The following is a 25,243-nucleotide window of genomic DNA, read 5'->3' on the forward strand; positions in this document are numbered from 1 at the left end:
CCTTTTTTAAGTTCAGTAATAGCCTCCCAGTGAAAGAAAAAACCCAATTTAACTGGCAGATCGTACATGGTAGCTCAGTAAATTAATACTTTAATAATGGTGCTTATGTAAAAAGACAACACATTAGAAGTAAATTGTTGACTAATTAGGCAGCGACACTCCCTCTCACGCTTGCACCCATTCAAAGTCTTGACAAGCTGATACATGGGTCTGTTAAATATTTAATACAAAATTAGTTTGCATCTTTCAAAAGAAAAAAGCATAAGCCAAATTCTAAAAGAAAAATACAGCACAGACCTTAGCTCCCGATCTGAAGGTCACTGCACTGTTTCATGGAATTTGAGCAGATTACACTGTGTAATTGGGAAAGCTCTGATGCTGGACAGGATGCTTGATCTTCAACAGTCATGACTAGAGACCCCAGGACAGATTTATACTTAAGAGAGAGTAAAATACAAGCAAGCAGTGATAAATGAAGACGCTACACTCTTCAGGCCACGTGTGTTCACAGCCACCTATCATCTTTCAGAAGAAATAAAAAGTGTTGCTTCTCCCTACAGTTTCCCAATGTAGTTTCATAGTATCCCCAGTCAGGACTCACTAAAATGCTTCAACATAGAGATGACAAGTGCATACTTAAGCATTACTCTCTGCAGATTTGCAGATGTAACTACAGACCTGTCATCATAAGCTGCTGAAAAAAGGATGCAAGTCACCAAGAGCCATTGCCACTCATCTAAAGACAGTTTAAAAAGAATTCTTTAGTACTGAATTAATTTAATTTTAAAAAAGTGAGAGAAAAAAAAGGGTTGCTTGCTTTTATTTACACATTGGCAGAAAAGTTTATCTGTACTTCAGCCTGTAGATGACTAAAACCGGTCTCCCAAAGTACACAATCTAGAAGGCATATGAACAGTTTGAAAGTATTAAAGATTCATTTAAGTGGTAAAGATTCATTTCCAAAACATGAAAACATTTAAGTCTGGAGATAGGAGAGCTACAGATGATGGCACAATCCTAACTTTAATCCTCTGAAGATTCAGCAAGCCTAATTCAATAGGCCTGCCTTGGATCAGGTAAGGAAGTTTGTGTGGCTTTTCAAAAAAAAAAAAAAAAAAAACAAAAAAAAAAAAACAAACAACCCACACCCACAAACAAACAAACCACACACATTTAAATGTTTGCCTCCAAATCCATTACAAAATGTCTTGAAGAGTGATTATTCCATCAACTCACATGTAAGAGGAGGTTTTTCCTTCTTGGAGGGAAGAGAGCGCAGCTTGCCTTGCAGTGAGATTATGCCTGAAAATCTCCAGAGCCCTGACTACAACACTGACAATCCAAGACAGCAGATACCAGGGTACTGGAAGCAGGAGCAGACATGGGATCAGAGGAGCCACAGTTAGACCCGTGATTGCCCAGCCCATCAGCACAAAGTCCTGCTTCAGAATTAAAGTAAGCCTGACATGCAAAAAGTGTGAGCCTTAGGCAATGCTGAAGTTACTAGACTGAACTTGATCCTAGTTCTTCACAAAAGCAAAGACTTCTTAGGAGTATTACCTGAGAAACAGTTCTCAGTAACATTGTAGTCAGTGAAAATGCCCATCGGTATGCTCATTCTAAAAAGAGCTGACTACCAAAACGTAAATAGCAAACCATAAAAAGAGGAAAGGTTACATGCTAGTTAATGCTCATTTGTCTCAAGGTGCAAATGCCACATACACTTAACATATCTATACCTCAGAACATTTAGTCATCAGAACTGTCTCAGTCTATTATGTATTTTAAAGTTTCCAAAAGCTTCTTGCTTGATGCAATCAACATGAATTAATGATATATGTATAATATCTATAGTTCAGCTGCAACGCTATGGAAACTAGAATCAAGTACCAGCTAAGAACTCCATAGTAGTACACTTTGAATATTTATATGGAGTCCTCAACATTCTTCTACACCCTCAACAGCATAAGCAATTCTCCTTGGAAAAGCTCCAAAAGACAGACAAGAGTCAGCAAAGAAAATACTGCTTTTTATGGACATACTAGATCAAGGAGGTAATGGCACGGTGAATATTTTTCAACCAGGAAAAACAAAGTCATCTAAACATCCAAGTGAGAGAGTCAACAATTTGTATTTTGAATCTACAGCTAAATAAAGATAGTTTATAAAAGAAAAAAACGCACTAACCAGGAAAATAATTTCAACAAGATTATTACTATTAAATCAAATTTAAGTGAATTTAAATGGTATTCCTTCCAAGAAATTGGTGTGATTCAGGCTGGTTTTACACACAATCCTGAGCAGGCTGCTTGGTTTTCAAATAACTGGTAGATAACAGGCAATGTTTGGAATACCTGTCAAATTAGGTGGATTTCAGGAGCTTAAGTATCAGAAAGCAATTCTGAGACACCAAAAAGCTTCAGGATTTCAACAGGAACTTCCCTGGTGCCACAGATTTCAGCGAGACCTAAGTCTGTATGGGAACCAAAGCTTAGCAGTGTCTTGTTTAGAAAACAAAAGCAGGAACGGGGTATACGGTCTTCCTCTTATTTATTAGAAACAGTAGTGCAGCCATCTGTATTTTTACATAACAGCAGGTAGGTTGCTTATGACTCCTGAATCTGACAGGATTTTTACTCCATCTTAACCCACTTTTCCAAAGAAAAGGCAGGCTGATGACTAGTGCCTAGAAAAAAAACTTGCATGCAGTAGTTTTTATTCCTTTCACTGAATCTGTGTTTCGATGCAGCTAGAAACGCAAAGATCCACCAGACCAGAGGGAAACTCAGAGTTTGAAGTCTGTTGACAAAGCGTCCTGAACTCCCAGAATGCCAGGATTGCTGCTTATATTCAATTCTAGTGTCCTCTGGATGGGCACAACACCACCTATTATTCATATTAAGCTCCCAAGAAATTGAAAGCATGGTGCTTTCATTATTTTTCCCTTCTCATGGCAGATCAATACATATAAAAGTGAAATAATTGGTTATATTAAGTGATTCAAGCTGACGGAGCAGAACTTTTGCTCCAGCTCCAGTGAAGTACAGTAGTACAGAGAGAAGACTTCATCTATACATTCAAGTATTCAAAAGTCAAAACAGCAGTCTTTAGTCACACACACTCACCCATGACAGCATTAAATACTATAGTAGCAGCACACAAAACATGCACACACTTTGAAAAAGGTTACAGATCTTACAGTTTCAACAAAGAAAACTAAAGAGCTATAGGTGCTTTTCAGGCATAAAGGAAGTGTATTTAATGCTTCAGGTTGAGGTCAAAATCAAGTATGCCAAAGCACTTTTAACCATTCAGCAAGATAAACATATTCAGCATCACCTGGAGATACTTCACAGCTAAAATTGCTGGACTGTAACTGTGGAAACAGACCTGGCTGCATTTACTCTTTGTACGACAAGTGTTGAATGCTGCTCTGGTCAACAGCCTCTTCACTTCTTTGCAACAGTTAAATCAACCACAGAAAGCACTAGCTACAGGTTAGTTTCTTTAGGGCTCAAGATTGTCTTTTCACAGTCTGCCACTTTGTCTTCCATCTCTCTCTCTCGTGCTGCCCAGAACTGCGTGCATCCTTCACGCTAGAGCATGCAGCAAAATTACTTCAGCTAGAACAAGACAGAGGGTAGAGCTGAACCCCTACCCCACTTATTTGTAAAACTAAATCCTTTTTTCTTCCATCACTGTAACAGTGCTGAAGTTTTCTTTTAATCCCTCATTGCAGAAAGTAAATACAAAACCTTCCACATTGTTCAGAGGACAGCATGGGCAGGGTACAAAAGGAAGGTCTCCTGAAAAAGCCAGTTTCTTTAACTTGACAGAAATGCTCTGCAAAGACATGACGAAAAGCTGTCAGCATTTGAAACTTAGAGGGACAGAACTGATCATTTTCCTATGGCTTAACTTCAAGAGTACCACTTACAGGACCAGTGCTTAAATCCCACCCAATCTCCCCTCTTCTCTTTGATTTGCATTAGTAAATACTAACAAGATTGAAAATGAGAACAAGACTTAGTATTACTTACTAATATTTAGTAATACTCTTTTTTTCCTAGAAGAGCTCACTTTTGAAACCCTTATCACAGAAAATCTTCTAGGTATGACTTTTAAAGATGGTCTGTGCCAGTTTAATTTAGAAACATGCTGGTTCCTCAGGCTCTGCATCATAACACACAGCAAAGACAGACTCACTCAGAAATAAATGAACCACAAACCAATACCTCCCCAGCTGCCTCCAACACCACATTTCCACTGCTTATCATCTCACTACTCCAATACTTAATACTCCCTAGCTCTGCATCAAAAAGTAAGGATCTTAACATATCATTAGCAGTTCATCTAAAAGTAGCTGTATAAAATTAACCACAGAAGAGACCAATTTTGCTTCTTATCATGCACAGCACATTTTTTTTTCTTTATCTGCTGTTGAAAATAAAAGTCTTTATTACACTATTCAAACTGAATGCTCAGTAGAAATTAACTTTCATTTCTTTCCCTGATGGTATTTTTGCAGTAAAAAAGTGAGGTGCTCATACTGAAAGGTTACTGTTAGCAAGAATAGAAACAGAAGAGAATTATAGGAGCAGTTGCATATATCGTTAAGTTAGTGCACCACATTTTTAAGAAGCAAGTTTGTGTTGAACAAATACTGTCAAGATTCTTACATAAAGATGTTCCATTGAACTGCAGTCAAAAACCACAAACATAAGAAGAAACCCAGGAAGACTAGCAGTTACCGAGTAAAATTGCTCCTGCTAAGTTAACAATCCAATAACCTGAATTTCCTTCCCTTTTGTGTGCAGGACCCATCCCTGCTGCCATGGATGAGGCTTGAAATTACACTGATACTAAACAACAGTTACCAAATGACTGACCGCAAGTTACCCTGAGCCACCAAAGTATTTCAAGCGCTGGCATTCATTCTGGCTCAGAGGCCAAGCTGGTGTATGTAAACATCCATTTAACTTGCTGGTCAGGCTCCACTCAAGATTTAAACTGTATCCCATTATCTTTAGAAAAACTGTTTCTACAAAAAGATGCTGACTAGTGATGTCATTTTGAGCCCATTTAATGGAACAGTTTGAGCACTTGGCATGCAAAACAGAATTCAGTGATTTTGTAAACATGGTTCTTGGGAACATTATTTCAGAAACCCTTTCTTCAGTTGACCCTGTATTTGGAGCACTTACAAAGAATCTCATACGGTGAGCAAAACTTCAAGACTGGTCCAGTTAGAATATATTCTTTTAAATAGGAGAGAACGGTCTTACCTACAGCAAATCAGCTGCTACACTATACACAGTTGGATTTAGCTTCACCTTGGATGAATGAGTCAAGTAGACATAACCATTAAACCCTGAAGGAAATTAATGCCAAAAACCCTATTAAGGCAATTTTACCTTGTATAAAATGAGCACGTGAGGAAAAACTGAAACACATAAGCAAAAAGTACTTCCCAAACCAGAAATATTCGGTAGACATCTTAACCATCCCACTTCTCTTTTGAACTCCTATCACAGACAGGGCACTAGCAACCACACCTGGCTTTGATATCATGAACATCCTAGAAATTGTATCTTTGTCCTTAAAGTGATTTCCCTGTCTTCCTCCAGGAATGAAAGCAAACTGCTGCAAGCTAAAGCGAGGAAACCAGTAAAAAGAACCAGCCCTAAGAGCTGCACCATTTCAAGAGATGCTCTGAATACAAATTCAGAGAAAAAAAACTTTGCAAAACTATGTAGTTGAGACAAAATAAGTTGTCCATGGAACAAGTCAATACTTGACCATAACTGAGAACTGCTCTGTCAACAAGACAAAACTGAACTTGTCTCAGCACGATTCCTATATTCGGGATCTTTTTGACCTGGTCAATTTGAAATATTCAATACTGACATCATCTCGAATGAAAAGCAGAAAAAAAAGCTTCCTCCTTTTAGCACTTGAACACAATTAATATTATTACTCTTCTTTCAGTTTACTCTCCCTAACTCCTCAATACTTTCTATGCGAGGCTAAACAAGAAACCTGTGTTCATTGCAGCCCAGTACACTTACTGCCTTAACCTCACCCAGCCACTACCACTGAGACTAAAAAGCTGTCAATTTTGACTTCAAATTCCTCAGAAGAAATCTCTGCTACTTTGTTGCATGGTTCCAGTGTTTAACCAGCTTCACTGTGATGAAAAAACCGTACCTTTAAATTAAATCTTCATTTACAAAACATTCTACCAAACCCTAAAAAAGTATTTTGCAACTCTTCTCATAGAATGGTTTGGGTTGGGAGGGACCTTAAAGATCATCCAGTCCAACCCCCCTGCCATGGGCAGGGACACCTTCTGCTAGGCAGGGTTGCTCAAAGCCCCATCCAACCTGGCCTTGAACACTTCCAGGCATGGGGCATCCACAGCTTCTCTGGGCAACGCACTGCAGTGCCTCAGCACCCTTATAGTAAAAAATTTCTTCTTTAAGTCCAATCTAAATCTACCCTCTTTTCAGTTTAAAACTGTTGCTCCTTGTCCCATCGCTACAGGCCTCGGTAAAAAGTCTCTCTCCATCTTTCTTGAAGCCCCCTTTATGTATTGAAAGGCCACAATAAGGTCTTCATGGAGCCTTCTCTTCTCCAGGTGCAACAACCCCAACTCTCTCAGCCTGTCTTCATAAAAGAGGTGCTCCAGCCCTCTATCATCTCCATGTCCCTCCCTCTGGACCCACTCCCACAGGTCCATGTCCTCCTTATGTTGGGGCCCCCAGAGCTGAACTCCAGGTGGGGTCTCACCAGAGTAGAGGGGCAGAATCACCTCCTTCAACCTGCTCATCATGCTTCTTTTGATGCAGCCCAGGATACGGCTGGCCGCCTGAGCTGCAAGTGTACATTGTCAGGTCATGTTGAGCTTCTCATCAACCAATACCCCCAAGTCCTTCTCCTCAGGACTGCTCTCAATCCATTCTCCGCCCAAACTGTATTTGTGCTCGGGATTGGCCCGACCTATGTACGGGAGTTGGCCTTGCACTTGGCCTTGTTGCACTTCATGAGGTTCACATGGGCCCACCTCTCAAGCCTGCCAAGGTCCCTTTGAGTAGCATCCTTTCCCTCCAGCATGTCAACCCCAGCACACAGCTTTGTGTTGTCAGAAAACCTGCTGAGGGTGCACTCAATCCCACCATCCGTGTCACATCACGGACAAAGATGTAAAACAGCACCAGTCCCAATACCGACCCCATGAGGAACACCACTCGTCACTGGTCTCCACTTGGGACATCAAGCCGTTGACTGCAACTCTGAGTACAACCATCCACCAAGTTCCTTATCCACCAAGTGGTTCATCCGTTAAATCCATGTCTCTCCAATTTAGAGACAAGGATGTTGTGCGGGACAATGCTTTGCACAAGTCCAGGTAGATGACATCAGTTGCTCTTCCCTTATCCACCAATGCTGTAACCCCACTGCAGAAGGCCACCAAATTTGTCAGGCATTATTTGCCCTCAGTGAAGCCATGTCAGCTGCCAATCACGTCCATATTTTCTATTTGCCTTAGCATAGTTTCCAGGAGGATCTGCTCTGTGATCTTGCCACAGAGGTGAGGGTGACTGTCCTGTAGTTCCCTGGGTCTTCTTTTTCTCTCTTTTTTAAAAATAGGGGCTATGTTTCCCATTTTCCAGTCAGTGGGAACTTCACTGGACTGCCATGACTTTTCAAATACAACAGATAGTGGCTTAGCAACTTCATCTGCCAGTTTCCTCAGGACCCACAGATGCATCTCATCAGGCAGAGACTTGTGCACCTTCAGGTTCCTTGGATGGTCTCAAATCAGATCTCCTACAGTGGTTAGTTCTTCATTCTCCCAGTCCCTGCCTTTGCCTTCTGCAACTTAGGCGGTGTGGCCCAAGCACTTGCTGGCGAAGACTGAGGCAAAAATTCATTGAGTACCTCAGCTTTCTCCACATCCTGGGTAACCAGGTCTTCCAATTCCTTACGGAGAGGGCCCACATTATTCCTAGTCTTTTTTTTATCACCGATGTACCTATAGAAATTTTTCTTGTTGCTCTTGACATCCCCGGCCAGATTTAACTGTCAGGGCTTTAGCTTGCCTAACTTGATCCCTGTCTGCTCAGACAATTTCTCTGTATTCCTCCCAAGCTACCTGACCTTGCTTCCACTCTCTGTAGGCTTCCTTTTTGTGTGTGAGTTTGTTCAGGAGCTCCTTGTTCATCCATGCAGGCTTCCTGGCATTTCTGTCTGACTCCCTCTTTGTTGGGATGCATTGCTCCTGAGCTTGGAGGAGGTGATCCTTGAATATTAACCAGCTTTCTCAGGGCCCTCTTCCCTCCAAGGCTTTATCCCACGGTGTTCTACCAAGCAGATCCCTGAAAAGACGGAAGTCCGCTCTCCTGAATTCCAGGATAGTAAGCTTGCTGTGCACCCTCCTCGGTGCCCTAAGGATCTTGAACTCCACCATTTCATGGCCACTTCAGCCAAGGCTGCCCTTGAGCTTCACATTCCCCACTAGGCCCTCCTTATTGGTGAGAACAAGGTCCAGCATAGCAACTCTCATCATTGGCTCCTCTATCACTTGGAGAAGGAAGTTATCATCAATGCATTCCAGGAACCTCCCGCCTGCTTATGCCATGCTGTATTGTCCTTCCAACAGATATCAGGGTGGCCAAAGTCCTCCATGAGGACCAGGGCTCAGGAACACGAGGCTGCTTCTACCTGTCTATAGAGCACCTCACCTGTTTGGTCCTCCTGGTCAGGTGGCCTGTAGCAACATCAGTTTTAGGAACATCACACTTTAAACCCTTCTGGAACACTGACACCAGAACTTCACAGCAGCATCTTTCAGTATATTTATCTACACTCAAGAACAGTAGTGCTGATCTGTACTTCAAATCTCCAGAGGCAGCCTGGATTCTTCCTCCATGTGCATTTGGCTTTATAGAGAAAAGGGTACTGGGGTGGCAGAGAACACACTTTGCATTCGTAAGTGCCTAGGTTACTAACATTCATAGACAGATCTATGCAGTTTCTATCTTGTTATTTCTGCCTCCCCCACCCCACAAGTTTAACCTGTAAGGATTTTACACCTACTCAGATTACTGATCTTAATGGAGTGTGAAATCTAATACTGTTTTAGCAGACCTCCAGTAGACAATAAACCAGCTGCTTCTGAGATCTGCAGGTAAGCCAGTTTTGAGACATTTAAAGTCAAGTTTAACAAATGTGTAGCTACACAACTAGACTACCAAATTTGTAATCTCAATGACTGAGAACAAGTTTGACAAAACCTATTGTCTAAGAAAAACACATTGACTGAAATGTAATTATGCTATTTCCTTCTGAACAGAATTCCCTGTCGAGTTTCCAATTTTGCCTGTGACTGACAACAGGCAACCTGGCTTGCAGTTACCCAGGCTATCTCAGGTTACCCCTTTTTTGAATATTGGCACGGAACATGAACATTATTTGCATCTTCTGGAATCTCCCTGATATACCAGGGTGGTTTTTTTGTTTGTTTTTAAAAATTAACAGATAAGCTGTCCTCCTTACAGGGACTTGGGATACAAGTCCCATTTCAAAATGTTTATTCCTTATAAATGTTTTTTTTAAAACATCCTCTTTTGTTACTAATGGACTGAAAAGCAGTTCATGCAACATAATCATGCACTTTTGCTCCTTTCAGGATTCAGGAAGGAAGTTTTTATTGAACACTTATTTCTGCACCATTACCAACAATTTTATCTTTATCCAGTAACAGGCTTATACAATTAAGAGTCCTTTGGTTTCCAAATATATTTAAGCTTCTTTTTATTTTGGGGCCTGAAAACACAGAATCTTCCCTAGTATGTCCAGGTTCCACCATCAACTTAATGTCTTAACTAATCTGTACTAATTAACTGCTATCCATGTTATTGCCCATATAAAATTACGTCAAGTTTAGTGAGAATTGAAGGCAGCAGCTAGTTAAGACCCTCATTCTGCCTTAGACCACTGCAATTACTCCTCATCTTGAAGCCTCTTAAACTCAAAACAGTTCACACTTGCATGATTTCACCCAAAACATCTTCCCTTTATGTAACTTTGTAAAGTTACACTCATTTGGCTTTGTAAATGCATCTTTCCAACAAGAAAATCAAATTATCCTGCATGCTGTTGGTGTTGGTTTCCAGAATGCAAGAGAGCTACAAAGCATTTCTGCCCTGAGCCAGCAAGAATCAATGGCAAGACCCAAGCTACTAAGCCTACTGCACCCAAACCACATAGCGGTAGTGGTACCAAGAGCACACTTTCCCATTCCTGAGACTACAGTAGGTCTTATCACTTTAGATTCAACAGTAGTACACACATAGACTGTATTATGAGGCTCAACAATGGGCCTCAGAGGCCCCAAAACATCATGAATCAAAATGGATATACAACTTCAAAGCTCCTCTACAGAAGCTAAACCAGACTTCAACTTCAAGCTAACTGGTTAAATTCAGACTAACTCCAGGCAGAACCACTCCAGTGCCCCCAAACAGTATCATGCATGGATACGTGGACTGGAGAACTCTACACAAAAAGCATACAGGGACATTGTTAGATACATTTATGCATAATTATGTCTGTACATATGAATATGTATTATGTGCATGATTTCATTAAAAAATTGATTATAATACATTATGCCCTGTAAATTAACCCAGAGGAAATCAGAGAACTTGTTCATACAACAGAAAAGAGTACCTCTGTAAGCACTGGCTGGTAAAAGACCAGCTGGGTTTATAGCCATTTGCCAGACATGGGCGGTGCCCAGAGTTGGTAACATCTGAAGGCAGTCCTCCCCCCACATTCCAAACTACCATTAATTATTGTAACAAATTATTTAGACCAATACATAGCAACTGATTTACCAAGGACATAATTTTTAATTGATAATTATAAGGGCAAGTATTTGTTCTTTATGAAAGGTTAGAGACCAGCCTGATTTAGCATACTGGTAAGAAAACAAAATCTGCTGAAACAGCTGGACAGCAGTGTTCCTTTCTGTTGCCACTGGTCTATTCACCCACTTGCAACAGTTTCACAAATTCTCACATTTACCTGCCAGACTAGTCTGCGCTAGAACGTCTAACTAAAACCAAACAGGCAGATTTCAAAGCCACAATCATTACAAGTATTTTTTCCCCTACCTGTACTTTAACTCACAGCAATACTCCAAACAAAGAAGGACAAATGTAAAGGCCAGAGTATCTGCTTATACAGGGACAGTCATTGTTCTGGTTTTCTAAGGGAGGAACCGACCTGCCAGAAGACATTTTAGTCAAACGTCTTAAAGTTGTGTTGCTTCTTAGATGAGTTTTATGACTGGCAAATCTACTCAAGCAGCCTGCGTACTTCTAGCACAACAAGTTATTTTACTATTTTTTTCCCCCCTTGGCATAGTTAAGATTGTATATGCTTAGATTAAAGACACCGAGTTATTCCACATCCTTTGAAGGGTATTTCTTCAAGAGGAGTGACTGCAAGAAGAATGAGTCAGAAAAACATTTTTGCTAGCTGCATTTCTCACCTTACTAAAAATATTAATTCTAGGTTGATCCAGTCAAGTAAACTTTCAAAATGCCTATGTTTTTTACCTCTTCTCCATCTCAGTTTACTAACAGAGACACTCAAAACAGCTTCAAAGCAACAGATTAGGACTAAAAAAAAAAAAAAAAAAAAAACCACAAAACAAAACCACACCATTTATTTAAAGCAAAGGATTTAAGATTTCCAGAAAATCCTCACTCCTGATGTAGTTTAGCTTACATGTTTTTGTACAATCCTCTTTTGCAAGGCACTGAGTCCGTTTCCAAGACATAACTCCCACTATTTGTGGTACAGAAAGACTACAACTTAATACTCAAACTTGTTCATAAAAACAAAACCCAAACATTTTTATTAAAGCTACTACTGATGGCTAAGTAGCAGAACCAAAGCACTATTCTTCAGTTAAGTTGCACAATACACGTCCAGAAGCGCACAGAACTACATTTGCAGTCAAAACATGGACACTACCAGGTACCCAGAACTTTTGAGTTCACATCAGTACAAACCTAGGGTTCATACTCTAGGTTTCTATTTTAGAAGTACGCAAGATGAGACTTTTCATTTTAGAGCATGTGCACATAACAGATACATACAAAGATTAAGGACCTGAAGCGTATGGCAGGTAGAGAATCTCAGGTCATTCAAATGATAAACTAGAAAAGGAAACTAAACGTTTCAGTCTACACAAGCCACTTAAAACAGTTTCTGTATGGAACAATGGCGGGGGGGGGGGGGAAGGAAAAAAGTACCTCCTGTCCAGTAAGAAAGAGCAAGAGATCTCCTTCCTCTTCTTCACACATGTGAATTTGGATCACTGTTCGAATGGCAGCCTCAAGGTAGTCCCTTTCTGGTTCTGGAGTATAGAATATCTCCACAGGATGAGTGCGACCCGGGATAGTTAGAAGAGGACAGTTATCAAAATAGATCTGAAACTTGCCAGCATCTAAAGTAGCACTCATAACTATAACCTGTAGGTTTGGAGGACAAAAAAAAAAAAAAGTTACTCCAAAGGCTAACAAGAATTTGTGAAGTGGTACACATACCACATGTAATAGCGAGAAATTAAACTCAACTGTTGACTGTGATTTAAGCATGCTTTTATCACCTGAATACAGCACCCTTGTTACAAAGGCCAAAAAAATTCCTAGTCAAATACAGAAAGGTTAAGCTACAATTATGTTGTTTCTAGTATTTTCCTCAACACAAACCGCATTAAGAATTTCCTAGGGTTATCTTTCCAATACAGATTATCACTAGATCAAAAAACAGATGATCTACTTTACTTGATCATAAAAATCAGCTAGTGGTAAGCACACGTATACCTGATTTGGTATGCCTGCAACTAGAAAGGCGATGCTGTTGGGCTTCATCATTACTGACCTTCAAATCAGATCTTTGTCTTACAACTTCCTTCAAAACTCCCATCAAAATATCAGTAGCCAGTGTTCTCTCATGGGCCTCATCAAGAATTATAACACCATAGCGCTCCAGCAAAGGATCATTCATTGCTTCACGAAGTAACATACCATCAGTCATATACCTGAATACACACAAAAACAATTTAAACATAATTTTATTTCGTAGGTCTGATGCAGAATCCTCTTCCATATCATTCACTAGGCTGTTTGAACTAAGCTCTTAACTTTTTTAAAAATAGAAACATCAGTAAACTATTTCCAACTAAGTAACAAGCTCATTTTAAATTTTCAAATAAAAATTACTGTAGAGTATAAGTGAAATCTGGGAGTAGGGGAAGAAACTTGAAAAAAAAAAAGGGGAAACAAGGTTTAGCAACGTTTATAACTAGTTTGTAGACTATTACTGGCAGACTTCCAGGTTTACAATCAGACAGGAAAAGAAAGGGAATTCTGAAATCCTACAAATATTATTTCTGCCATTGTTTCTTCCCTTTTCTGTTTGCAGATCATCTGTTCACTTTTGCTTTTCTGACTCACTTGAATTTCTTTTTACACATTAACTTTATTCCCAGCCTTCAACTACTTGAATGAGCAAAAGAGAAGCCATCTTTTTTACAGAAAAGCAGTATTCATTGAACCACACTATGTGTAATCCTTTTTAACCAAGCATTCTGAATGTCATCTGCAAATGACTTAAGTGGTTCTGGTTCCACCAACACAGCACAGGAATCTGGAACAGTTGACAACTGAAACACTATGGATGACATGTCCCAGAGTCGGGAATAGGCCAGTTTTGAAACTGGTAGTTCGCCTTACTGAAGTAAGCTACTGAACTTCACCGGGATTACCCTGAGTAGGAAGATCGCACAAAGATCAATTGAATGCGTAACACAAAGAGAAACAGAACGCTGAAGGGCTTTATTCTGAATAGCACCTTATTCATAAAAATACTTCTTCAGATCATCCTCTTCTTTATGGATCACTTTAAATGAACTTCCATAGGGTGACTTCTTTAGAACGAATGACTAATTTTCAATTCTACCCAAGCCCCACACCCCAGGTTTCTCCCAGCTCATGCTCCTGCCTCTCTTCTCCACTCAGACACAGTAACTCCTGTCCATAGATTCATTACTCGTTACTAATTTCTTAACTTTGCTCACACCCTTTACTACCCACCCGCGATTCCCTCCCCACCTCCAAGTAGGCTGTGTTATATACCTTTACCTGACAGTTGCCATACTTACTTCAAAATGGTTTTTGCACTACTGCAGTCTTCAAATCGAATAGAGTAACCAACCTCCTGGCCCAGCATGACATCCATCTCGTCAGCAACCCGCTGTGCCACACTCATTGCAGCCACTCTCCTAGGCTGGGTACATGCTACTCCCCTCTTTGGTCCAGGTAGTGAGCGCATGTAGTCAACACACCATTGAGGGATCTATCAAGAAGAAAATTCAGGCTTAAACACACTTCAAATGGCCAGATGTAAACTGTAACCTTTGTACTGTATCAAAGTTATGAGATGCCAACTGCATGCAAAAAAATACCCAAAACATGACAGCAGGCAGACTAGTTAGTTGGACCTAATGCCACTAAATAAAGCACGTTCACATTAAGCATTTACATAACTAATGTTTGAACTTATCAAGGAAATACATAGGTTCACAGTACCTTTAAGCACTGTTAGATCAGTACCTTATACAGGTATTTAGCAGCAGCCAACATGCTCCAAAGCAACTAAAATTAAAGTTAACACTCAGAATTTCGAGATCCATAGCACAGTTTGTCATTTGAAGTTTTACAGTAAGTTATACATTGTGGCTTTAAAAAGTAATGTTTATTAACACATTAAGCAAAAAAAGTATTTTAGTCATAGAAAAAAAAATCATCTTAGCCAGGAATCACAACAAATAATTAGTTATGTTCATTTGGTTAATTATTGTACCTCTGAAATTTTATCAACCAGATATGAAATCCCTATGTTTTCCTTCTTATATTAGCACTCATTTTATTTGTCAGTCAGCAGTTTTCTGCTCCTGTTAGGAATCTTGAAACATAAGAATCACCCAAAATAAGCAGCTTTATTCAGAAGAATTTCTAAAGGTCAGTGACGTTTGATGAAGATAGAATATTCTTAACATGTTCTCAGTGTGACTTTTTATGAGGAGACATCTCCAGGCACAACTAGTTCTAAGTCTACAGATCAAATAAAATCCATTCCTCAGTAATTGCTTTTCAAAGTACTCTTAAAAGCTCACGTTTATCGAGGAAAAAAACCGTTTATACATTGCACCAATGCAGAATAACATGAAAAGCAGTATGACTTAAACCAAGAATTTTTTTCTTCTAGAATACCATATTTCCACAGCAAAATGGACACACAACTGAACACTAAAACATACTCATAAGCACACCAAGTGTAGACTGTAATGATTTTTTTTTTAAATGGGGAACACACTTCCATCACAAATAAAAAGCAAAGACTATCAAAATATGACAGGAGACTAATAGACTGCTGAGAAGAAAAGAACACAAATTTCTGGAAATCCTATTCAAAACTAAAAATAATAACAATTCTTGGACACTGACTGCATGATCCTGAAGCCTTATCCCCTAACACATACACACTCCCCTGATGTGCAGTGTAGAGAAAGGAATTTGCTTTCCAAGTCACTAATAAGAAGTCAACTCTAAGCATATTAGGTGAAGCTTCTTGACTTTAAACAGAGCAAGTCCTGAAATAAACTGTAAAACAGGTCTGTTGGGCCACAGTAGCATGAAATAAAAATAACTTAGGAGTGGTTTTCCAGTAAACAGCAAAACCTACAGCACTGGTATCAAATGAAAGAAAAGAGCTACATAGATTTCAATGTGTTAAGCTGATTTAGATGACCACCAGTATACTTTTCATGTCCAGCTTTAAGAGAAATAGAAACATTAGGAAAAGGGACTTTGCCATATCACATTTTCTGCTTCAGTCATGACTGGGAATATACTGAACAATTCTTATAATCTGGTTCTTGTAAAACCTAACATAAAGTTAGCTCAACTCCACTGGCGCAAAAAAACCCTACAAATCGCCAAAACCCTTGACTATCCTTAAAAAAGGCCCTTTCATCGAGTATCAAAGCACGAGGAATAGTTTTAGTTAGCATCCTCCTCAACCTCAAGAACTTTCTCAGTGCAGAGAGATTTTCAAATATAAATGCCATAAACATGAGGTGGGGACTACACATACAGTGGCCTCTAAAATCAAAGATAAATGCACCAAGGGCTGCTAAAGTCTATTCCAAAGTCAAAGGCAAGTCATGGTTTTTTAAGGGATGCAGGGTAGGAGAGGGAACAGTACTCTCCTGGCTTTTCTGAGCCATTTCAATTTATTGAAAACTTTCTCTGTTGAAAGTTCTATGGTAGAATTCTCAGAATTTTTACTAGTTAAAAAGGCATCAGACTTTTACCCTTCTCAATTCTCTTGTGGACTGCAAGGACAGCAGATCAAGCTACACTCAGAATCACCTTACTTCTGAACTTCACCTGCCAAGAAAACTTGCTGACAAAGTGGCATCCCTTATGTCAACAAACATCCTACCCTTCACAGTTAAGGCTCTCAAGCAAAAGCAGATGCTACTCCGCTATTCCATCTATCGAAGAAATTTAAACTATTATGCCAGCACCACATACAATCCCACGTTTAAAAGGGAGCACACGTTGCAATTACAGCAAACACTTAAGTTCTTTCTAAAAGAAATTCTGCACACCCATTCTACACTGAGTGTATTTGAGAGCATTTAAAGAAAACAGTTAAATTAGAAGGTTAAGTTTAAATTACAAATCAAGCCATTGCAAATACTGAAGTCTTGAAAGTTAATGGTCTTGGCTTCCAATATACTTCTTCAGTGCTTTGGGTTAAGTCCATGTGGAACAAGACTGTCAGACAAGTTTTATCCCCTGTTGTTTCCACTATCAAAGCCAAGCATTCCCAAACCTGAGTGGTCTGCAAGACTAAAAGGAAAACGTGCACATAATAATCAGGGAAGGGACTTGACAGGCAGCAGCTCACTCTCAAAAATATTATTTACTACTATATAGCCTTCTACTATAGACAAGAAAGGGAAGATAATAATTTTGGAAGAACAATTTATTATATATTTCAAATAAGCCAAATTTATACCAATAAAAGCAAGCATAAATAGTTCACATGCACATTCAGTTTCAGGGTTTCTTAACCACAGATAATTATTTATCTTGCTCTGACCAATGAATGTAAGGAGAAGAAAAACAACCACCTCCCAACTGGTTTTAAGACAGCACTTAATCACAAAAAGAATATGACACTATCACATGCAAACCCCAAGGTGTTCATTAAGTGACAGCAGGATCATTTTCAGTGGTATGTTCCTACACAGACACTTAATTGTTTAAAAAGGTATCTGGAATCTCATAAAGTGAGAGAAGTCAGAGGAAGACTGCTTCCAAGACAGCTTACATGCTTTTGGTAGCTTAAATCCCATTTTTAGGAAAGATGCCTTCGGTTTCTTAAATCCTTCCAGAAAGTAAGGGCTAAAGTAGTAATACAACTCAGGAAAAGCTTTATGCTTAGGGAATGACTCTATAGTAAGATATATTTGACATTTAAGTCATAGCTATTAAAGACACACACCCTTTAGATCTTCAAATTCTCAGATCATGCAATGAGAAATCTTGTTTTCACATAGATAAGTACCAAATTTCTTTACATGAATGTTCAGAATCATATATTTTCTAAGTAACTATTTAATCAAACTTTCCTGAATAATCTATAAAATCCTGGTCTCAGCTCACACATGTTAAAAAAGCAATACAGATAATGCAATAAGGTAGCTTCCAAACAAGACACTGGTTTCTAAAATTTGCAGCAACGGTGGCATGTAACTTCAAATATTTCAGGTACAGCTATAAAATGTATCCAGTGTACTACTATGTCCTTCACATTTTCTAGACATCTGAATTTTATTTCATGATTAAAAATTTATTTCTGTAAGACTCACTATAAGTTAGCTATAAGCAGTTCTATAAAGACTAAAATATCCTCCAGTTTTTATTTTCTGCCTAGATAAAAGAAATTTATGAGGTTACAGAACAAAGAACTTTTTTACATTACTTTTCCACACATATTTTAAGCAGCAAACCAAAGGATAGATTGAAGTTTTGAGCAGTTTGTCCTACTATAAATACACAGCGGTGTTCCCTATATCTTAGATCTTCCCTGTTTACTGGTCCCCAAAATTCTTCTTAAGGGTTAAGGAGGCTCTGTAGATCTCTTACTACTATTTTTAGTATTGAGGAAGATGTTTAGAGCCATGAACCTACAAAAATGTGTGATTTAACTGCAGCACTGGAAAGCTATATGACCTCTGAGAAGCTTCAGTACCAAGGAAACACAAGTCACTTCCTCTTGAGTATCACCAAAAACATATAATTCAATCAGATCATGTCAGAATTTTATCTGACATTTCAACTCCGTTTAAGTTCATATTTGTAGCAGTAAGTTTCACAGAACACTAACAACTACCTACTTCTGTAATTTTTTTCCTACCTCCCAGCTGCTACCTACAAAAACAGCTAAATAAACTATAGATGTAAATTTGGAACCATCACCTCAAGATTGTAGATTAGTACACTTCTGTCTAGCCATTAAAATCTCTTATCTTCCTTTACCAAAAAGATAACTATCAATCATACAGCCAACAGAAGTAGGGGTGAGCAAACAGACTGGATTGTGAAAGGGGAAGATGCTGGAAGATTCTTCCCACTTCAGTATTCATAAAACAAATAAACATTCATCAACTTAGTTTTGCTCACAGTTTGTGAGGTGTGAATTTCACAAGTGAATTTCAGGAAACCAAAGAAGTTTCAACCTCACACACAGCTACCAACACTCTCAACCTTTTAAAAACTGCAGTATCATATAGATAAGAACTCACCTGTGTTGTTTTACCAGACCCAGTCTCTCCAACCAGCACAAATGACTGATGCCTAATCAAAATATCCGTAAATCTTTCCTTATATTCCCAGACAGGAAGTTGTAACCTTTTTTTCAGGATGTCATAATATCGTGGTGTATGTGGTAGATTTGTGAAAGGGTTAATACTGTGTGGGATCATTGCTGGTTTTATAGTTGGTAGCCCAGCAGCTGCATAATACGTAGAGTTAGATGAAGCTCGCAAATCTTTTTCCTTGTCCCTTTCTCTGTCACGATCTCTATCTCTGTCGCGATCCCTGTCACGATCTTTAGAACGGTCATCACGGTCCCTGTCCCGGTCACGATCTTTCCTAAAATGAGTTAAGAGACACAGCAGAAAATTAGATACTTGAATATTTAAATGCAGAGTAGGAATTTAAATACAAAGCAACTTTAAAAGTATCTAGTACAAAGTGGATATAAACCAAATCTTTAAAAAAGCCTTGCAACAACTACCTGGAAGGATAAGCATCAGAGCAACAGTATATGATGCATACTGAATATTAAATATACTATTACACTCATTGTACATAAGCACTGCCACAGTTCCTCTCACTACAGGCAATACTGAAGAAAGCCATCACACAGAGACCATCATCTTAACCCTCTTCATTTAATGATTATGAAGAATCAGCTTTACATTCTCGACTTTTCCCACAATTCTTTGCATCCCTACTTGCTGCTGCTGCACAAAAATAAGAGAACACCAAATAGTCTTCTTGCCTACCTAGCACAGGAATTATGCTAACCCACAAAAACTAACTCAAGTTGATAAGCAAGCCCTGGAATAAAAGCTTGATTTTAACATCTCACAATTACTTTGTAGTTTGTTTTTTTTTTTTTTGTTCAAAGTCTTTCATATTATTCTGACTCAATCAACTCTGATATACAAGTTGCTAAGTCTGAAACTTAGAATTAAAACTAGCCACTACAGTTCATAGACTCATTTAGTTTAGAAAAGACCCTTGAGATCATCGAGTCCAATTGTTAACACTACCAAGTTGTACCATCTTCTCCAGTATCACCTCCTACCACACACTTAAAAACAACGAGCATTTATGTATTCCCATTCGTTCCAAATATTAAGTAAAAAGAAAAGTTCATTCCACTTGCAAAAGAAAGCCAGTATTTTAACCATACTTATCCACTCAAATTTCAACCTCTGGCCTCAGTCTTAGTGGCAGTTTCTGATTTTGCAAATCCACATACTTGTTCTTGCACATAATCTCACTCTCCATACGAACACTGGAACACTTGCAAAGAAATCCCTAGTCTGATGCAAAGAACTATAGCTACATGCTTTTATTAAAAAATCCCGAACTTACCCTAACTCAGCACTTTGAAGTAAGTCCCACTTCACAAAAACAACTGTGTTGGTTTTGGCTGGGGTAGAGTTCAATTTTCTTCATAGTAGCTAGTATGGGGCTATGTTTTGGATTTGTGACCAAAACAGCATTGATACCACAGGGATGTGTTAGTTACTGCTGAGCAGGGCTGTGTGTACACACTCAAGGCCTTTCCTGCTCCTCACCACACCCCACCAGTGGGGAAGCTGGGGGGGCACATGAAGCTGGGAGGGGGCACAGCCGGGACAGCTGACCCCAACTAGCCAAAGGGATAACCCACAACATATGATGTCATGCTCAGCATATAGAGCTGGGGGAAGTGGAAGGAACATTTGCAATGATGGCATTTGTCTTTCCAAGTAACAGTTATGCGTGATGGAGCCCTGCTTTCCTGGAGATGGCTGACCACCTGCCTGCCCATGGAAAGCAGTGAATGGATTCCTTGTTTTCTTTTTGTTTGTGTGCTCAGCTTTTGCTTTACCTATTGAAATGTCTTTATCTCAACCCATGAGTTTTCTCACTTGTACTCTTTGGATTCTGTCCCCCATCCCACCTGGGGAGGGGGGAGTGAGCAAGCGGCTGTATGGGGTTGAGTTGCTGGCTGGGGCTAAACCACAACAACATCCCATCACATTTTAAGCTCATGTAAGTCAAAAGATTAGTGGCATCTTTGCCTGCAAAACTGAGGGATATCCTCAGCTTCAGCTTCTTTTGTGCATTATGTTAACTGGAATACCATCAAAAAGAGAAATCAGTGAGCTAAGTCAACACCAGCTTTATAGTAAATGCACATATAAATGTATTTAGGAATAGCCATTAAGGGAAAACAGAACTTCCCCCTCTTCTTTACCAGCATTCAGGCATGCCTGAAAGAAAGAGTATAGAGCATTTCTAAAGAAAACTGTTGGCCAACACTCCTCTCCACAGCCTTTTTTTTTTTTAAACATACAGCTGGCATTCAAATATAACTAGTGAAGTAATAAGCAAATTCCCACCTACAGGTAAGATGAAGTAATCAAAACTATATTAGTACTAATTCTATAAATTTTAATTCAAAATGTGCTGCACACTGGAAACAACCACCACTCTTGTTCTTGTATAAATGAATGTAAGCTATGCAGGCTGTATTTTTTCCCCCCTCAATACTTCAACAAATAATGGCTTCAGAGGTTGTTGTGATGAGTTTTTTTTAAAGACTACTTTTTTAACACACATCCATTGAAAATAAAGGATTACAAAACATACTGTTTACTGTCACTTACCTAACGCACTTTTATATAGATTTTCCTAAAGCTTTGGATGATGAGTTGTCTGAAAATTAAGGCTCTTTTAGATCATTTCCTTTAATCTGAGATACCATAGCTTCAACATTATTTCTATCATCATCAAATATTGTACAAGCTAGAAATGTCTTCTTAAGTGCAAAATGGCAGGCAAATATTGCAGAACCCAATAGGTTCATATTCTCTGGTATGGAAAAGTTACCCCCATTACAAACTGAAGGAATTAGGCTCCATTATGCTACACTTAATGGTGGAAGAGTCTAATAGCATGTGTCAAACAGGAATGAAACTTTGGACTTGTAGCTAATGAACTATCTGCAATCAGATTTTTAAATATCTGCACATATTGGTATAAACAAATGGATGTTCAGACAGTAACATCATTAGTAAGAAAAGGAAATTAAGGTATAAAAGCAATTTAAGAATGGTAAGGCTAGGGTAAAATTCAACAACCTGGTAACAGCACACACTTCACTGAAGGGAAGAATAAGACATGCCACTAATGAGGGGTTTTTCATTTGGGTTTTTTGTGTGTGTGCATGCTTCTAAAAGATTTTTATTCTTCATTTGTATCTAGTCAAAGGGTAAGGGCAGCACTGTTGTCTTCTGTGTTGGTAGCAATTTCTGTGGGCTTATAAGCACAGATAAAAATACAACCTCAAGACGACGACAGTGGATTAAACAGACTACAAATACGAACCAGAATGTAAAGTCCTATTAATACCCCATTTCTCAGTTTCCTCATTTAACTCTTACAGATGTTTAATCATACAAATAAGAAAACAAACCTATCAAGTTATCTACATTTCAGAAGTAAAAAACAACTTACAGGTTTATCAAGAGAATTGTCTAGTTTTTTAAAAAAAAAAAAAAAAAAAAAAAGAGAAGTGGCAGCAAGCAGATCTCAGCATAGAAAAACCACAACATATAGCATGCCCTCACACTTACTGTCTAATACTTTATCATTTTATAGCAGCGCTTTCCCTCCCCCCCCCCAAAATGTTTCCCAGTCTCCTGTTATTACTGAAATTTAGCACATACATCCAGGCTCCTTTGGTCAACAAGAGAAAAGAAGAATGATCATTACAATGCCATATGAATTTACTAAACTTCCTAAAAAAGCAACTTGGCAGATCTTCATTTATAAACTGCCACATTTAAGTTACTTTTCATTATTGCAGAGAGAAGATTGATCTCAAACCCAGAAATGAACAATAAAAGCATCATATTTTAGTCACATATTTCTTGTGTCTGAACCCCATTACAGCCTCCACAACCATAAGGGGTTTGTGTTTTTTTGCCTTGTGTTTCAAGTGAAGTAGTCTGGTCTGCTCTCTGCTTTCACCTCCTTATGTCCGCATATATTTGTACAGACATGGATACAAAAGAAACACTGTAGGAATTGCCAAGTCAGAGGATGAAAAGCATGTAAACATGAAAACAGAAACAAAGGGCACAAGGTAAAATCACTGATCACCTCAGTGAAAGTCTAAGCATGTCTAACAGAACATCAGTGATATTTCTCCATTACTACACATGGCAATAGTTGATGCAAAAAGCCAATGCAGCTAAAGGAGGATTTCTGTTCTATACATAAAAAAAAAAGTACAATTAGTCTGAATGATACATCCCACTAACACAGTAACTGTGATGTTACACAACAACTGAAGTACAGTTGGAAAGAAATTAACAGATTTTAAGTAGCATGTAGGCAATTCGCACAAACACTGTGACCAAAAGCTTTCCATAAAATTCCCATTTTTCAAAAAAAGTTTTTTACTTCACAGATGATACTTCAAGACTGGAAGAAAACAGATGCCATGCTCAACGTTAAAAGATGCTAACAGTTAGAAAGAAGCCTGGTGGCCTGGCATCATTGCCATGTAGAGCCACACATACCAACACAGGCCTCAATTAAAAAGGAACTAAAAAAAAAACACAGGGTAACTTGATACAACTTTCATATTTAGTCAGGTGGTCCAGTCTGAATGCAAGATAAGAACTATTATTCTGCACATGAAGTGGTAACCATCTAAGGAGCTAATTCAGCTTAATCCAGCTCCAAAACCAACTAAATTGCATAAAGACACTCCTGGCACAGAGGAAGACATGTATATACATGCCATTAACAAGAATCTCTCTGCATCTTCCTTACAGCCTTCCATAAGCTGTAAAACCAAACTATCCTAAAACAGATCAAGACAATGTAACATTAGTATGGCTTGTGCTACATGACTTAAGATTTCAAGTAATATTAGAAATAATAACACTCAGTAATTATGCTTACAGTGACTTGTTCTCAGTCCTATGCCATTTAATGCTTTCATTGGCAGATTAGAAGGGGACAAAGAAAGAGCACAAGACCAGCACTTGTATAGTTTTTAGATGCCATAAAGGTCAGACTTCTGGTTAAGTTGTTTTACCACTGGTGGGAACTCATTACAGTATATACAAAATGGTAAGGATAAAGAGTTCAGGATGGCAGTAGATAGTCAGTAAAAACAATGCCAAATAAAACCCTACCAAAACTATAAAACCCACCAATATATGAACAAGAAAATACTGACCTGTCATTATCTTTACAACCAACCATAACAGTTGTACAGCATTTAAATAATGATCAGTTTTGGCATAACCATTTAAAAATTTTACAAAAATCTCTACGCACAAGAAAGCTGCACACGTACAACTTTCCTGTATACAAAGAAGAGCTATTTCAACTTCTCATCAACTTCAACCACACAAAAGTGTATTAAAGGAGATAGATAGCACAATACATTTATTTAAAAAAAAATAGATTATGGTGATCCTACATACAGGAAATTAAGATGTTCAATAATAAACATTCATTTTTTTACCAAAGAAAAATGCATCAAACCCTAGAGGCTAAAAACTGAAGCTATACAAGCTCACATTTAAACAAAAGGCAAGTTTTGCTAAGACTGTTTTTAACACTAACTGCTATGGTAGACTTTCAGTATTGCAAGTGTTGAGAACAGGATTAAGCATTTTTCTTAAACACTCTGGTCCAGAACAATGCTGTTGACTTCAGAAATGCATTCATTCACGTTAGTTTCCTGTGCTCCATCAGAAAGGACAGACTAGATAAACATCATGTTTACTTGTTTTCCTTTAGGTTTCAGAAATTTACTTTAAAGGCCCACCTGCTTCTCCCTCCCCGCAATTAGAGGGTAAGAGATTATGCAGAGAAGGCTCCAAAACAACTGTGTATAAAAGGCCAGCACCAGTGTATCGTCCGTGTTACTGCAATTTCATTAACCTTAATGAAAATCTGCTACAGTTTGTGCAGTACAGTCCTAAAACTTTAACCTTTGCAAAACTAAGGAAAAAAAAATATAATCGCTCCCCTGACCCCTACCCCAAAACCCACCTCACCATCGACTTTCACCTAAAGTCGAGCGTGTTCCTGCCGGTTACCAAATGAAAGACGTTAACAAAGGAATACCGTTCCTCCCAGGCTAGGCACTAATTATACCGAAGGAACAAACCTCATGCTGACCTCTAGGACCACGTTTCCCAGACCCCTCCAGCCAGATAAGGGAAGAAAAAAACAGACAATAAAAGAAGGGGGGGGAAAAGGGGGATAAAGAACGA

The 25,243-nt window shown here is 38.7% G+C and overlaps 1 protein-coding gene across 2 annotated transcripts in view; it reads right to left on the reverse strand.

The window, feature by feature from the left end:
* Positions 1 to 25,224, reverse strand: part of DHX15 (DEAH-box helicase 15) — a 49,152-nt gene extending 23,928 nt beyond the window's left edge. The window contains exons 1-5 of one of the 2 annotated variants that reach the window (XM_009648038.2): positions 25,020 to 25,224; positions 18,962 to 19,310; positions 14,243 to 14,436; positions 12,961 to 13,120; positions 12,330 to 12,548 (exon numbers count right to left, since the gene is read on the reverse strand). In XM_009648038.2, coding sequence (XP_009646333.2) covers positions 12,330 to 12,548; positions 12,961 to 13,120; positions 14,243 to 14,436; positions 18,962 to 19,310; positions 25,020 to 25,027 — 930 coding nt within the window. In that variant the 5' untranslated portion in view covers positions 25,028 to 25,224. Of the gene's footprint in view, positions 1 to 12,329; positions 12,549 to 12,960; positions 13,121 to 14,242; positions 14,437 to 18,961; positions 19,311 to 20,324; positions 20,344 to 25,019 lie in introns of those variants that run through there. The other variant, XM_035903508.1, reaches the window with a different exon arrangement.
* Positions 25,225 to 25,243: the final 19 nt, after the last annotated feature.

The sequence above is a fragment of the Egretta garzetta genome, unplaced genomic scaffold (genome assembly GCF_000687185.1).
Source record: "Egretta garzetta isolate BGI_Z169 unplaced genomic scaffold, ASM68718v1 scaffold151, whole genome shotgun sequence".
NCBI lineage: Eukaryota > Metazoa > Chordata > Aves > Pelecaniformes > Ardeidae > Egretta > Egretta garzetta.